The sequence below is a fragment of the Theobroma cacao genome, chromosome 5 (genome assembly GCF_000208745.1).
Source record: "Theobroma cacao cultivar B97-61/B2 chromosome 5, Criollo_cocoa_genome_V2, whole genome shotgun sequence".
Classification (NCBI taxonomy): domain Eukaryota; kingdom Viridiplantae; phylum Streptophyta; class Magnoliopsida; order Malvales; family Malvaceae; genus Theobroma; species Theobroma cacao.
Window position 1 is genome coordinate 10,609,682 of NC_030854.1, and position 16,136 is coordinate 10,625,817.

The 16,136-nt window shown below is 31.9% G+C and overlaps 1 protein-coding gene across 1 annotated transcript; it reads right to left on the reverse strand.

Moving 5' to 3' along the window:
* LOC18598460 lies at positions 5,161-6,181 on the reverse strand. Its single transcript, XM_007027995.2, has 2 exons — positions 5,707-6,181; positions 5,161-5,604 (listed from the first exon to the last, which is right to left on the reverse strand). The coding sequence occupies exons 1-2, from the start codon at positions 5,834-5,836 to the stop codon at positions 5,345-5,347; spliced, it is 390 nt and encodes a 129-aa protein (XP_007028057.1). The 5' UTR covers positions 5,837-6,181; the 3' UTR covers positions 5,161-5,344.

Genomic DNA, 16,136 nt, shown 5'->3' on the forward strand with positions numbered 1-16,136 from the left:
TTAACAACTTCCACTAAGCTTTTATAAGGTGAGCTTCTAACCCAAGTTCTAAACCTTTACAATAACCCTTAGAATGCCTTGCACACTCTAATCAATCAAGAAATGAATAAAATATGGAGTACAATTTATCACTTAGCTAATTTAAGATGTAGAAATTCAAGTTCAAACACTTTATAAAGGATAAAAGTGAAGAATAAGTGTATAAAAGAAAGTTTTTTCTCTTTTTGGCTCTCTCAAACTTTTTGGAACTTCTCTCATTCATTTTTGACCATTAGAGATGCCTTAAATACTTGACAGATCATATTAGGCTGTTTGAGATAGATTTTGCCCGTTAGTAAAAATATTGTTTTTACCTGCAAATGATTACCTTGATGATGGGACTCGCTTGACAAGCTTGTGAAGGCAAGTTTTCTCGAATAATTCCATAGATGAGAGAGTATCCCTAGGTCCCACCAGTATGATGGGTGGATTTGGGAAGTATTCTTAATAAAAGAATTTCATTTGACATTTTATTGAGATTTGTACCATGCATTTCATAATCGCATTACGTGCACATTATACAAATTAACCCATTAATGCACTTTAGGTCATGAATAAAATCAAAAATAAAAAAATCAAACAATAAATTATGATTAAAGGAAATAGGATAACAATCAAGAATTAAGGTTAAGTAAGGATAACACATGATTAATTGGTATTTTTCTTTGAATGGGCATTATGGGGGTGCTAAAACCTTCCCCACGAATAACTATACTCCTAAACCCAAATATTGCTTTGTAGACCAAAACTTATTTCATTAAAATGAATTTAAGTTAAGCTTAAGTAACATTGTAAAGAATAGACTAAAATAGGTGGCCAATCACATTACTACAAGAAAGATTGGCGGTGACTCCATTTCACGTCGAGCGGTCGGGTTCTTGAACCCACACATTATGACAATACCTTAAGTGATGTTGCATAAAGAAAACTGTAAATTACATATTCTAGAGTCATCCAACTAAGAAAATTGCTTGTTCAAAGGTCTCTTCAATTTGATGTGCAGAGTTCATGCAGAACACCGTTGATGCAATCATTGGTGTTAGTAACTCAAGCAACCAAGCCATGATTAGGTTATTACATTTGGTCTAAGGAACAAACAACTCATTAGTTGACTTAGGCTCCTTAATCGTTCTGTCCATAAAAACTTTATTTATTTTGAATGGACAATGCCAAAAAGAATGACTTACTCTAGGAGTGGTAATTCGTAGAAGTCAATTTGTGATTGGTCAAAATACCCACCAATTTCTTGTACCTATGCGTTTTGTTCAATTTAGTCTCTATACTCAAAATCATGAAGGCAATTTAGTCTCTTGATTTAGAAAATTGCTTCAATTTAGTCACTCCCCCTAACAGCATCCAATTTTTCCATTAAAGAAGATGATGTCAACATTGACACGGTGCTGATATGGCACATTTTAATGACATGGCATGCCAAGTGGCATCGACGTGATGACGTGGTGGTGCCACGTGGCACTAATATGATAATGTCGTAATGCTAACGTGGCACTGACATGTTGACGTGTCAGTGCCACACGGTAGATAAAAAAAATTTTCAAAAAAAAAATTTGTGTCATGACATAGGGACTAAATTAAATAAAAATATATATTAAACAAAAATATATAGTGCATAAACTAAATTGAACAAAATTGAAATATTAAGGGACTAAATTGAAAAAACATTTAAAAAATACAAATATTTAAATAAATGATAGATATACTTATTAATAAGCTAAATATTTAAGTGTAAAAGCTGTTAAAAAATATATAAAATATTTTCTTATTTGATTATTTGATTCTAAAATATGTACATTAATTTTTTTTTCAAAAATTAAGTTTGAATTCTCCTTCTATAGAAAAAATTTTGAAAAAAATTTCATACCTAAAGCCAAATGTAAACGAATAACTTAAAGCAAAAAAAAAGATGAATAACTTACATTCTATTGGAATAAAGTAATATAAAAAGACTAAATAAATTCTTTTTTCTTCTATTTATAATAGTATAAAAATTTGAAATTTATTTAACTTAGTTTTTAACTTGAGTTGATATCAAATTAGCAAAATAGATTTATTTAGTTACAACTGTCACAATTTACAAATACCCATTTTTTTGGAATTATTCAACTCTTACCTATTTTACCTTTTATTTAAATTTACTCAAAGTTTTTTATAAAATGATTTTTTTAAGTTCAAATACCATCATAAAATTCTTCTAAATTTAAATTTAAATTTTAAGTTTGATCTACAAAAAATACGAAATAAAATGGTATAAATATTTACAATTATATTTAACTCTATCAACGATAAATGCAATCTTTAATCAAGGAAATTTCAACCTAAAAAATATAACCTGAAATATTAAATAAAATAAAAAAATAAAAAATAAATAAAAAATTAAAGGGGTGGAGTAACTCATATTCTATGAGTGTAATAAAAGGTTTCTCATGCCCAAATTAAGCAAATCAGAACGAGAAATTATTTTTATAATTATTGCTATCTCCATATGTCCCTTCTTCATTTTTTTAAAAGAAAAAACTAAATCAACTTATTTTGCTAATTTGAGTTAAACTCAAGTTAAAATCTAAGTCAAATAAATTTCAAATTTTATGCTATTATAAATAGAAGAAAAAAAGAATTTATTTAGACTTTTTATATTATTTTATTCCATCATAATGCAAGTTATTCATCTAAATTTAGCTTTAGCTATGAAATTTTTTTCATAGAAGGAGAATTCAAAATTAATTTTTGCAAAGAACATAAATTAATGTACATATTCTAGAAGCACCTAAGCATTTGGCTCATTGGTTGGTGCATGATCCCCTTACCTAGAGAGTAGGGTTCAAATCCTCCTCCCCTAATTTAAAAAAAATTTAAATATTTTAGAATCAAATAATCAAGTAAGAAAATATTTAAATATATATTTTAACACGATAAATCTTTTATACTTAAATATTTGGCTTATTAATAAGTATATCTATCATCTATTTAAATATTTGTATTTTTCAAATATTTTTTCACTTTAGATCCTTAACATCTTAATTTTGTTCAATTTAATCCATCTACTATATATTTTTGTACAATTTAGTCCCTATGATGTGGCACAAATTTTTTTTGCAAATCTCTTTTATCTGCCACATGGCACCGACATGTCAACATGTCAATGTCACATCATCATTTTAATGCCATGTGACACTGTCACGTCATCCCCTCAGTGCCATGTGACATGCCATGTCATCAAAATGTATCACATCAACGTTGACGTCATCCATTTTAACAAAAAAATTAGATGTCATTAGGGGGAGGGACTAAATTAAAGAAATTTTCAAAATCAATAGATTAAATTATTTCAATTTTCAGTACAAGGACTAAATTTAATAAAATATATGGGTATAGAGACTTAGTGAGTATTTTAACCATTTGAGATTTGTCATTACGGAGCCAAAAGTATATATTTGAGTTTCCTCTATTAGTATAATTTGTTTCAAATAAAATTTAGGGAATGTTTCTTGGGTTTCTTAAGATTTCATGAAAACAAGGAGTACGTGTGTAGTTGAGAAAAAAATGTTAGCTAAATATATCATTATGTTGCATCTCAAATAAGGTTCCGTTGTGTATGATTGAAAAGTTCTTTTGAAAAAGGTTTACAATCCTTTCCCCATTTTGAAAGGAGAAAAGCTTTTACGAATGTAAAATTTGTCAATTAAAAAAATTATATTGATCAACGTAAAATGTCTTATACTAGAGATTGTCGTAAAGTATTTTTCATTTACTTTCTCTTGAATTTGAGATCAATCTTATTTGGATTATTTGTATCACTATTTTTCCTTTTTTTCATCTCTTTATTTATTATTCTTTTTCCCAACAAAGCATCATTAATTATTTGTATTTCAATTATTTCATAAAGATCATATCACTATTTCTACTTTTACTAAGATCCTACAATCTTAATATAATACAAAATAATTAAAGCCAACTAAAAAAAATCTATATAAAATAGGAAATAAGTTTTTCACAAATAAAAATATTTCCTTTCCTTTAATTTCTAATTTATGATTTATTGACTTAACAAGTTAACTAGTATACGATGAGAAATAAATAACTAAAAAAAGGTTAAATAATATTTATATGTATAATATTGTTAATGTTGAAAAAATGTTTGGGACGTATTGTATAATTGATGAATGTCAATATTTTTAAGATGTTATAGTAAAAAATTATTAAAGGTAGGTTATGATTCGAAAATAATTTTTCAAGAATGATCCAAAGAATTGAAAATATTTTTTATTGGTTATTTAAGCAAAAGAAATATTAAATTTTATAGTAAAATACTTTATTAAGGAAACGAACTTAGCAAATTTTTGTCAAAGTCCAAATTAAAAGTCATCAACTTTCTCTATGGGCTTGGCCTCATCGCAACTTGTTTCCCAAGAACAATTATGTCAGTATGGTTGGCTTACAAGATTCAAACAAATAAATATTCTTTATCGTTTCTCATTTCCCTAATGACTAGATTTTTCTTATATGGAAAGATAATGCTGCCTTCATTAAATTCCAGAGAATTCAAGGGTCATCACTTAATCATCAATTTGTGTCTGGCAAGTGGCTTGTGAAGGCAGGCAGGCATGCAGCCTTTTCATGTGAAAGATCATATTGCCTTGTGGAATCAACGTATAGACGGATGGACTCATAATTAAGTAATTGTAAACTGTAAATATACTAACACCCATGTCAACTTCATCAGTTAAATTTCAAATGTTGGAATCCCAATTCACCCTTTGTCTGTTTAACAAGGATCTACTGAATTTTTTTCTCTCTTTTGAAAAGAGAAGATTCCATTCCAGGCCACGCCAGAACACAACAGTAAACAATGACAAATAGGTCGAATATTTTATTTTCAAAAATAAAAATAATAAAATTAGTGGTAACTTTTTCCATACGTCAAGAAGACTTAAACGCAGCAAATGCTTACTTGTTGAAAATTAAATAACTTCAATGGAAAATTCGTGCATCTCCTTGAGACTCAATATTATTCAATGTACCAAAGTTGATATTTTAGTCAAAGAGACAATAGAATTTCCATCATTTCCCAGAGACTCTTGAAATGATCAAATCTCAAACCCAAGATTAAGATTCAAACCAAAACCATTTCTTTTTATTGGGATGAATTCTGTGTATGATACAAAGCAAGCATGAGCACACCAAATTAAGAAAGAAAAAACAACCTATTGAAAATGTACAAATGGAAAAGAACTTCCCCCTTTCCTATTTCCTAGACAAAATCAAAACTTTGGGTTATGAAAAAAGAACGCTACAGGAAGTTGGAAGCATCATGAGTTTTAAGGGTTTTATATTCAAGAAGCCCTTTATACAAAACCTGCCTATTGAGAGGCATGATATCATCCATTTCCAGGAGCTGATGAGGATGGTCATATTCATCAACATCACCAACTTTAGCCTGCTTTGCCAGGCTACTACGATTCCTCTTCCTGTATTCTTTGTTATTGGATGATGGTTCCATCACATCATCGGCAAAACGAACCCTTTTCTTCACTTGACATTTTGCACTTCCTACAATACAAAAAACAAGGCACGGTAAAACCTACTTCACATATATGATATTTCAAAAGAGAAACATCAAGATTAATAACAAAGAGTCTGTAATAATATTACCACCCAATTCAGATTCAATCTTCTTCATGAAATCAGAGAGGAGACGCTTATGGACTTCACGAGCAATGAAGACTACACTTCCTGAAACTGCAAAGACTGCCATGAACCCTGCTCCTACGGACCCTTCCATTTTTTGCTTTCTTTCTTTCTTTCTTTCTTTTCCTCCCCTCCCTATATCTTTCCTTACATCATAAGCAAAAGAGACACTAAAGAACAACAAAAACGTATTCCTCTACGATCTGCAAGCATGTATAGAATGACAAAATGGATAAGCCAAGAAATGAGAGGGAAAGAGAAGAAACATTTTCTTGGACCCAAGACAGAGACGATGAAGAATGAGTTGTTGATGGGATTGGTTTCTTATATGTTACAAAAGGAAGGAAGGAAGGGAGAAAAAATGAGTTTAAAAACGGACGGTGCAAACAAGGGAAATGACACTTTTTCCTTCGATTACCCATCAACTTCCCCCCGATTTCATTCCACTATTTCGATTTTTTGGTTTCTTCTCTTTTGGGTATTTTTAGATTTTCCAAAACAACAAGATTGCGGCTGAAAAATTAAGGAAGGTAACCAACTCCCTTTTTTAATATTTTGGTGTGTCTAAAAGTCTAATGGCATACACATCTTTTACAAACTCAAGATTTTTGACAAAAAGGATGCCTTCACTCTGTACTCTAGTTAAGTTTCTACATATTTTAAACATTCTGATTCACTTGGATCTAATACGAGTTTTTACCTTTGATAACTCCCCAACATTAATTACCCTTAGATAAGAACATTTTGGACCATAAAATAAGGTAAAATATCTAAGATAAAATTTTCGTAATATACTCATAATAGATGTAACGATTACTAAGAGATATAGTTTGGTGGAACTTTTTGCAGAAATTATTAGCCTGGTAATTGTTAATTAAATATATGTCACGGCTTGATTTATCAAATTATTAAGTATAATAAGGATGATCTATTTAATAATTTTTGTTATTATATTTAAAAAAAGTTGTTGAACTTTTTTAAAAAATTTAAATAAACTCTTATTCTTTAATAAAGTTTTATATTTTTATTTTGAATCAAATAAATCTTTTTAATTAATAGTTGATTCATTGTTATTAGTTAAAATATAACTTAATATTTTATACTTGCATGATGCCTATATGACACTAACGTAAAAGATGAAAATATCACGTGACCATATCAATAAGCGACATGATCATTAATTATGACATCTCAATATGTTAAATCAATGTCATGTAATATATATAAAATTAACAAATGACGTTTTGATTAACAATAATTAATCAATTATTAATTATAAAATTTATTTAACTTAAAATAAATATATAAAAATTTAATTAAATGTAATATAAAAATAAATATTTATTTTATTTTTTAAAATTATTTAAAATTTTTTGAAAATAGTATGCTACAATTTTTTTAAAAAAAAAGTGCGGAAGGGATTTGGTTTCTTCAAACCATAATAAAGGGGTTTTACCCGAAAATTTTGACCAAAAATGCTTTTCATTTAGAAGATGTAATTTAAATAATAAAAGCACGAGAAAAGAATAAGTACTGTGTGAGGGCAAAAAAGTCATATAGAAAACATTTCTTTTTTTTTTTATGTAAATTAATATTTCGGAATTTTGGAAGGGCACTGTCCGATTCTTGAAACCGTTCCAACATCCAACTACCTTCTGAATCATGACGTGGCATTTAGACTGTTTGAGATGCTGATACGTTATTGTTAGGAGGACAGCTTCCGTCGAGACTCAAAAGACGGAGACAGCCAACTTTTTAACCTCAGCCCAGCCCCATCCACAAATGTGTTTTTTATTAGTATACAGTTTGTAATTATCAAATTTTATTTAAATTCCATAAAAATAATAATACTAAATCTTATTTAAACATAAATTTTAAAATAAATATAAAAATCTATATATATATATATATATATATCATATCATATCCTATCATATTTGTTTTACAATAATTTACTGCTCAAAGGACAAAATAAATAACGAAACCGAAACAGCAAACAAAGTGGATCCATATGATAAAACACAACAAATTAGAGGACAAACATTACATAATTAAGAATCGCAGGTTTCATTTTCACCCCATAAATAAATTACATCAAGAGATTATAGCAAAGAAGAAGCTATTTTTATGCGGAAGCCAAACCCCAAGAATCAAGAAGTGAAGAAGAAGATGGGGTGAAGAAATAGGTGAAGAAGCTTGAAGCAGGCACAGGAGAAGGAGACGAACACCACCCCGTACGCGATCCTCAGCCCCATTTTTTCTTTCTCTGGATCTGAGATCTGCTTCCCTTCCAAATTCACGATCAAGAGAGAGAGAAAAGGACAGCAAGTGGATAAGGGAGTATACTTTGTTTTCGGGAATTGTTTTAGAAATGCTTGCAATCTGGGGAATGCGTGTTTGGTTTATAAAAGCGATTGAAGGAGCCACGTGGGTAATTTGATTGGATATGTTACGTGTGGGCCTTTGCCACACTGCATCTAGTTTGGTTAATGCTCATGCCATGACTCAACCAAAGCATGATTTTTCCTATTTTGGCTTGTTTTTTCAGTTTTTAATTATTTTTGGTTTTCCCGCAACTTATACAGATAAATAAATAGATATAATATTTTTTAAAAATTTTAAATAAATTCTTTTTTAATATAAAATATAAAAAAATATATACTAAGAAAATAATTGAGAGAAGAATTTGGAAAAGAATTGAGAAAAAAACTTCTGATTTAATTATCATGAGAGAAAAACTTGTAGTTCATTTTTCATTATTTCTGATTATTATTGATTGTAACTATTCATCAAGTACAAAATCCTATTTATAGGATTACATAGATGCGAACGTTACATAGTATTAATGAAGATATTGATAAACCATCATAAATATATACATTGATTATGAATGGAACTTAAAGGGTTAGGAGATTCAATGAACAAATTCACTTATTCATAATACTCCTTCTTGAATGTCCATTGTATAATGAAGACAATGCTTTAAAATTCTACCTCATTGAAAACCTTAAGTCGAAAAAACCTAATGGGACAAAAACCAGACAGAAGGAAAAAAAAATAGATCACTTAGTAGTTTCTCCCCCTTAGATGAAGCAACATTTCAAGGGCTTTACAGGACATGCTTTAAACTGCCTCGTTAAAAACCTTAAGTCGGAAAAACCCAGTGAGACAAAAGCTGGACATAAGGAAAAAAGAGTACGGTGCATAGTCCATAATTCGTTCCCCCTCATTTGAGCCATATTGTCACTTCTGGGGCATTTGATACTTTGCCGCTTCAAGGGCAAATTAATCTTGCATTCTATTAACTCGCCACATTCCAATGCCATATACTAATTTCTCAAATGTTGACGTTGGCAATGATTTGGTAAAAAGATTTGCAAGATTATTGGAGAAGCGAATCTGTTTAACGTCAACTTGTCGACTTTCTTGAAGTTTGTGAGTATAGAAAAATTTCGACGAGATATGCTTGGTCCTGTCTCTTTTAATATATCCTCCCCTGACTTGTGTAACACAAGCAGCATTATCTTCATAAATTATAGAGGGAGAATTTATAACTGGTGTTAAACAACAAGAATCATGAATATGTGCTATAATTGATCTTAACCAGACACAATCTTTTCCAACTTCATATAGAGCGATAATCTTAGAGTGGTTGGAGGATGTAGCTACTAGTGATTGCTTAGTGAAGCGCCAAGAAATGGTAGTGCCGTTATAGCAAAATAAATAACCAATTTGGGAGTGAGCCTTGTGCAGATCAAATTTATATCCCGTATCAGCATATCCAACTAAACCAGAGCTAGTGAAATCCTTAGAATAATATAACCCAAAATCTATAGTTCCTTGGAGATAATAGAAGATATGTTTTATCCCATTCTAATGTCTCCAGGTTGGCTCAGAACTAAAGTAAGCCAACAAATTGACTGCAAAAGCAATATCCGGTCTTGTACATTATGTCAAGTACATCAAAGCCCCAATAGCATTGAGATTTGGTACTTCAGGACCAAGTATCTCCTCATCAGATTCTCTAAGATGAAACGGGGTCCTTTTGGGGATTAAGAGACCTTACAACCATAGAGGTGTTCAATGGGTGAGCCTTGTCCATGTTCAAACGTCTAATCAATCTCTCAATATATGCTGACTGATGGACAAATATTCCATGTGCTTTGTTGTCACGACTCGATACTCCCTTCGAACCCGTGACAACCGCCGCGACGTCCCGATAGACATTCGTTACCCGGAATGCCAATCGGAACCCTGCAAGGCTTTAGTACCATTTTTCTAGTCTCCCCTGTGAGTAATCATCGTCAAACCTCATTTTTAAAGAATTTTAAGCTTTTTTCCCATCAAAACTGTGGAAAAATAATTTTCACCTCACAGGGGCGTTTTCATCATTTTTCCTCAAAAGTTTCGAAACCAGCTAAAAATGTAGTATGCGAGTATAAAACACATAATTCATAATAAAAAATAAATTTAAACGTCTAAGACTTTCATTTAAAAATAAAATTATAACTATTTGAATATAATAAAGATATAGAATAAAATATTCAATTTTCTCATAAAACAATATTTTTAGAACACTGCATAAATAATTTTTGTAGCATAAAAGCAAAATAAATTCATATATACTGTAATATAGTAAGCTAGAGTATTTAATTTAATTTACAGTAACAAGTGGGACCCCTGAATATTCAAAAGTAAAGAGAACTGTGAACCTACAGTTTGGAAAATGCAATTCCAATGGTAGTGCTCGATGTGATCAGCTATCTACAGTCTATTCTGAGCCTGAAATGGGTGGAAAGGAAGGTGGTGAGATTATATAATCCCAGTGAGTAAACAGATACCATCTAAAATATCTAAAGTCGAGTAAATGGAGACAGATAAAACAATTTAACATACTAAAATTCATCACCTTTCAGTTTGTTTCAACTAAATAAAATTAATTCATATAAATCGAGTAATTAACATAGCTTATAATTTTCTTAAAACTTGGCTCATGCCAAAAATTATTCTCATACTCAGTTATCAGGGATATCTTGACCGAGAGCTATCCCAAACCGAGTCCGCCAAGGCTATGAAAAAGTTATATACTCATAAATCATGTTTTTATTTAAAAAATATAGTCGTTCCTTGGCATTAGATGAGTTCGCCCTCACGTGGTGGTTTGGCGTGAAGTGAACTCTAAAAGTTAGACCTCGAGAGTTACCCTACTCGCCTCTCCAACCGAGGTAAAATATGTCAGGATTCCGTGCCCCTCTAATAGGCTAGTCCACAAAACCCAGCCCATTACAGCAAGCAATACCCACCATACAATAAAATTTTGACAGCATGACATGACTAATATTATACTACCTAGCATGTAAATGTAAAACAGAACAATTCATACAGTTCACCAAAAACACAACCCAACCAGTCATGCCAACACATTAAAATAAGCCATCAATTCAAATCATAAATTTACAACACATCAGGGGTCTCCAATTACTCTATTTTCAAAATCATCATTCAATTTCAAGACAATTTATAAAATCTTTTCATTTAAACACATTTTGTTTATAAACATAAAGGTTTACCATTTAAACCCATTTTCCATAAAATCATAAAATCGGATAAAAACCACTTTAGATAATTAAGACGATAGTAAGGTTACTCACAATGTCTAGAGTGCAAATTTTCGAAGTACTCTAACTACTGGTCTTCTGATGCAATTTCCTTACCTTTGTCGGAGGACTCACCATCTTGACATAATACAAAATCGAGAAACTTACTACTTTGGTACTAAATCGAAATTAAACTAATTTAGACTACAAATGCATGATATGGAATGCAAAATGCACTGGCAACCATCTAATCCCCGATATTGGCCTAATTCGTCTTATTACCCGATTAATTGGCCAATGCGTCCAATTTAGCTCTAAATTGCTCCATTTCTTTTCCAATACCTTAATTCACCAAACACAAGTCAAATAACCTAAAATTTGGCAAAACCATCTTCACTTTTCTTCTTAAAATTTTCAGTCAATAATAGTGCATTAATACCGTGATTTTTCCTACTACTTTTCCACACCATAATTCATCATTTTCTAACCAATTCTCTTAAAATAAAAATCAAATTCATCCTCACTCAACACAAGGTAGATTCGACCTGTCACGACCCAAATTTCGGGCCATGATCGGCACATGGGCCCAATGGACGTACTCCACTAAGCCTAAGCAAGCCTAATAATACGACGTGTTCATCATTCCATCATAAACTGCTAAGTCATTTTTCAAAACTAAAAATCAAAATAGTAATAGACATTACCAACTCGTATTGGCATTTCTCATTTATTATATACATACATTGTCTACAACATGTATTCCAATAATGTACATTAGGTTCGCCTATACATCTCAAAAAGAAGACTTGACTTCCAGCAGAGGGACTCGGATGAATGTACAGCTACTGATTGCCGAGACACCTACCAAAAGATGGACACAGGTCTACAAAGACACCTCGTCCTAGCTATTGGCTGCCTCATGATTTGAAAACATGAATTTGAAATAGTGAGTATAAACCCAGTGAGTGAACAAGGAAGGGAACAAGCAACAACAAAGGAAAATTTAAAATCATGATGCACTAGTTTCAAAACAACGCAATTTAGTTCATTCCTAATAAAACCCCTTATCGAGCCCTTAAGTGATTAATCATTTGAAAATCATGAATCCATACATAGCGAATCATTTGGAGAATGAAAGCTTCAATATTGCACAAGCAAGTCAAATACAACAACGAATCTTCGCTGCAACGAGAATGAATTTTTGTTGCAGTGACGTTGGAATTTAGTTATTAACCGAACGAGGGTTTCTCAACTGGCCGAGGGTTTTTCACTAAACCTCCTCATTTTAAACTTAACTCTTTTAATCCTCAATGTTGGAAGTCCATCCTCCCATATGGTAGCAAAGAATGAAAGATAGGGCAGCAATTGGACAAAATAAGAGACCAAAACAGAAAGTTTTTCGCTGCAGCGAAATTGTAACCCAGAAAACAGAAAGTTTCTCGCTGCAGCGAGAATTCATTTCGCTACAACGAGAAGCTACAGTGTCATTCTCGCTGCAGCAAAAATGCATCCTCGCTGCAGCGAGTTTTCGACCAGTGTACCCCTTCAAAACCCGAGAGTTTCTCGCTGATTCTCGCTGCAGCGAAATACAGGGCATCAATGCAAAATTTACCTTTCTCCCAAAGGAAAAACCACCCTATTTGAAATGTTCAAAACCAATATGAAACACATAACAATTTCTCAACGTTTAACATGTCAAGTTTCACATGCATTACAACCATAAACCATTATCCATCAATTTCCTATAACACACATATTTACATATATATATACATATATACCCATCATCATCATCACACCATCCCATCATCATCATAACCAGCTCATGCGCACTCCCTACTTGCACATGGTTGGGTCATCACCGGGTTATGCGCACTCCCTACTCGCACATAACCGGGTCATCCTCGGCTTATGCGCACTCCCTACTCTCACATAGCCGAGTCAATATAATTACACAACATTATACTTAAGCATATATATATATATCAACATAACGCAGCCACATAGAAATCCATAATAATCACATTTCATAACATAAACCTTTTCTCAAAAGCTTGTTCCCAATGCATTCATTTTCATGAAAAATTGTATAAAATCATTCAAACACTTTGTCAAATCCATCATATTCCCAAAATCAGTTTTGAAGGTAGTCCACTCATCAATTGATTGTAGAACTTTTAATTGATTCAAATTCCCCTAATGATCCAATTGGAATGATGGTGCTTCCTTAAAAACCTAGGATCACATTAACATAAACAATAGATTAATTTACACACTATGAACTCTAAAAGCTATCTCTTAGCTAGTTTTCAATTGCCACATTAAATGGCCATCTATGCTCACTATCTTAATCACTAAAAGTAATGAACATACTCAACAATAAAACAGCTCATAAATCTCAATTACTAGCCATTTTCTGCAACTAAAAATTGAGCTTAGTTCATCACTTACCTTAGGGCTCCTTTGTAGTTGGATTCTCTTCCAATAGCTTCCAAATCAATGGAGTGATTCTCTCTTCTCTCTCTAGAACGTCCAACTAGTGAGAGAAAGTGTGAAAACCATATTTTTGAAGGGTTTTAAAGTGAGAGGATGAAATAATTTAAAGGTTCTAGTCAAAAGCGTTCCAAGGTGTGAAAACTAGAGCTAGAGAGAGAAAATCACTCAAGCTTCAAATCAAGCTTCCATGAAGTTTTGAAGAAACGTGAGGGAGGAGAAGAAGAAGAAGAAGACCAGCTACTAGAAATTCAGGGTATTTATAGGCCAATCTTATCCTTTCCCATAAAATTACGAAAATGCCCTTCCACCAATTAACTTATTCTCCTCCAATCTTTTATGTAATCTTTTTGCTCTTTTAACACTAGGACAAGATCCATAATGGTCTAAACATACTCGGGTTCATAAAAACTTAAAATTTTAACCCGAGGTGAAAAATGACCATTTTGCCCCTGTTATGAAAATTATTGAATCTTCTAGTTTTCTTCGTGTTTTCATCAGCACACATCATTTATACTGTCTTATGCCTATTTAGGCCTTAAAATATCATAAAGCTTTCTTCTGGAAGCTTATTAGAGAAAATGACGAAACTACCCCTAGCCCATATTATTACATCTATACTTAGTTACAAGCCTATAGAAGTTGGGGTATCACACAGCCATTGATGGGTGGTGGAAAAATGGATTCTTTTCTTATTGTTTTGTTTCTAAACATGCTTAACTAACTATAAACACCAACATAACTCAAAATCAAATCAATCTAACATCATTCTCTCTCCATACCCATTCTGACCAGCCATGAATTCATCATGAAAACATGTAATTTAACCATGGAAAATGAGGAGAAATGCATGGGAAAGAAAGATCTCAAGCTTAATTGAAAAATTTTACCTTTTTTTCACTTGTTTTCTTGAATTTTCACACTTTTCCCTTGAATATTTCCACCTAGGGTTTGTTCTCTTCCTTTTCTTCTTTTGTTCTTCTTTGGTCTTGGTTTGGCTGACCATATGAAAGAAAATAGGCTGATTTTATGCTTATTTTAAAGCTAAATAAATAATGGTTATAAACTTGACACATGTCACCACATTATTGGTCAATTTGTAATTTCTTAACTATTAAGCTTTCTCTCTCCACCACTTAAATTCCTTCAATTATCCATGATAATATTGGATAAAATCCATGTGCTAGACAAGTGTCAGTGGTGTAAAATTGTCACGACCCGAAACTCCCTATCGAGCCATGACAACCGCCGCGAGGCCTCGACAAACATTCTTCACCCTGAATGTTGATCGAAACCTCGCAAGGCTCTCGTATCAGCTTTCGCACTTCCCCGGTGAGCAATAGTTATCAAATATCAAAATTTGAAGGATTACAAATCATTTCCAAATCAGAACATAACATATTATTTTCTAGCTCACAGGGGCATTTTCGTCATTTTTGTTGAAAATCTCGAAACTTGCTAAAAATGTAATAGGTAAGCAGAAAATATATATTTAATGATTTTAAAACAAATTAAGTATCTAAAACGTTCATTTGAAGTGAAAATTTGACCATTTGAATATAATAAAAATATTCAATAAAATAAACTATTTTCTTGTAAAATAATTTTCATAAAACTATCGGTACATAATTCTTATAGCGTAAAAGTTAATTATATTCATATATACTATAAAGCAAATAGCCAAAGCATAAAATTTCTTTTACAGTGACACATGGGCCCACATCTAACCAAAATGCATAGGAAGCTGGAAACCTACAGCTTTTACCGATTCAAGTCCAAATGAAAGTCCTTGTCAAAGTCAGCTAACTATGGAATTCCCCGAGCCTGAAATGTGAGGAAATGAGGGTGGTAAGATTATAAAATCCCAATGAGTAAACATATACCATCTAAACTATCTAAAGTCGAGAAAATGGAGACAATTGAAATAAGTCATCATACTGTAATTTCATTACCTTTCAACTCATTTCAACCAAATAAAATCAATCCATATAAATCAAGTAATCAACTTGGCTTATGAATTTCTTAAAACTTTGGCTCGTGCCAAAACTCATACTTGGTGATACCTTGCACAAGGCATCCAACCGAGTTCGCCAAGGCTGTTAAAATTTTTGTACACACTTAAAATATATTTTTAGTTTGAGAAAAATACAACCGTTCCTTGGCGTTGGCTGAGTTCCCCTTCACGTGGTGGTTTGGCGTGAAGTGAACCCTAAACTTTACCCCAGGAGATACCCTACACGCCTCTCCGTTCGAGGTAAGAATATAATAGAGTTTATCGTGCCCCTTTAATAGGTTGGTCCACAT

Coding starts and splice junctions, on each gene's coding strand:
- LOC18598460 (XM_007027995.2), bottom strand. CDS start 5,836: ATGGAAGGGTCCGTAGGAGCAGGGTTCATGGCAGTCTTTGCAGTTTCA. Junction 5,605..5,706: donor GATTGAATCTGAATTGGGTG/GTAATATTATTA, acceptor TTTGTATTGTAG/GAAGTGCAAAATGTCAAGTG.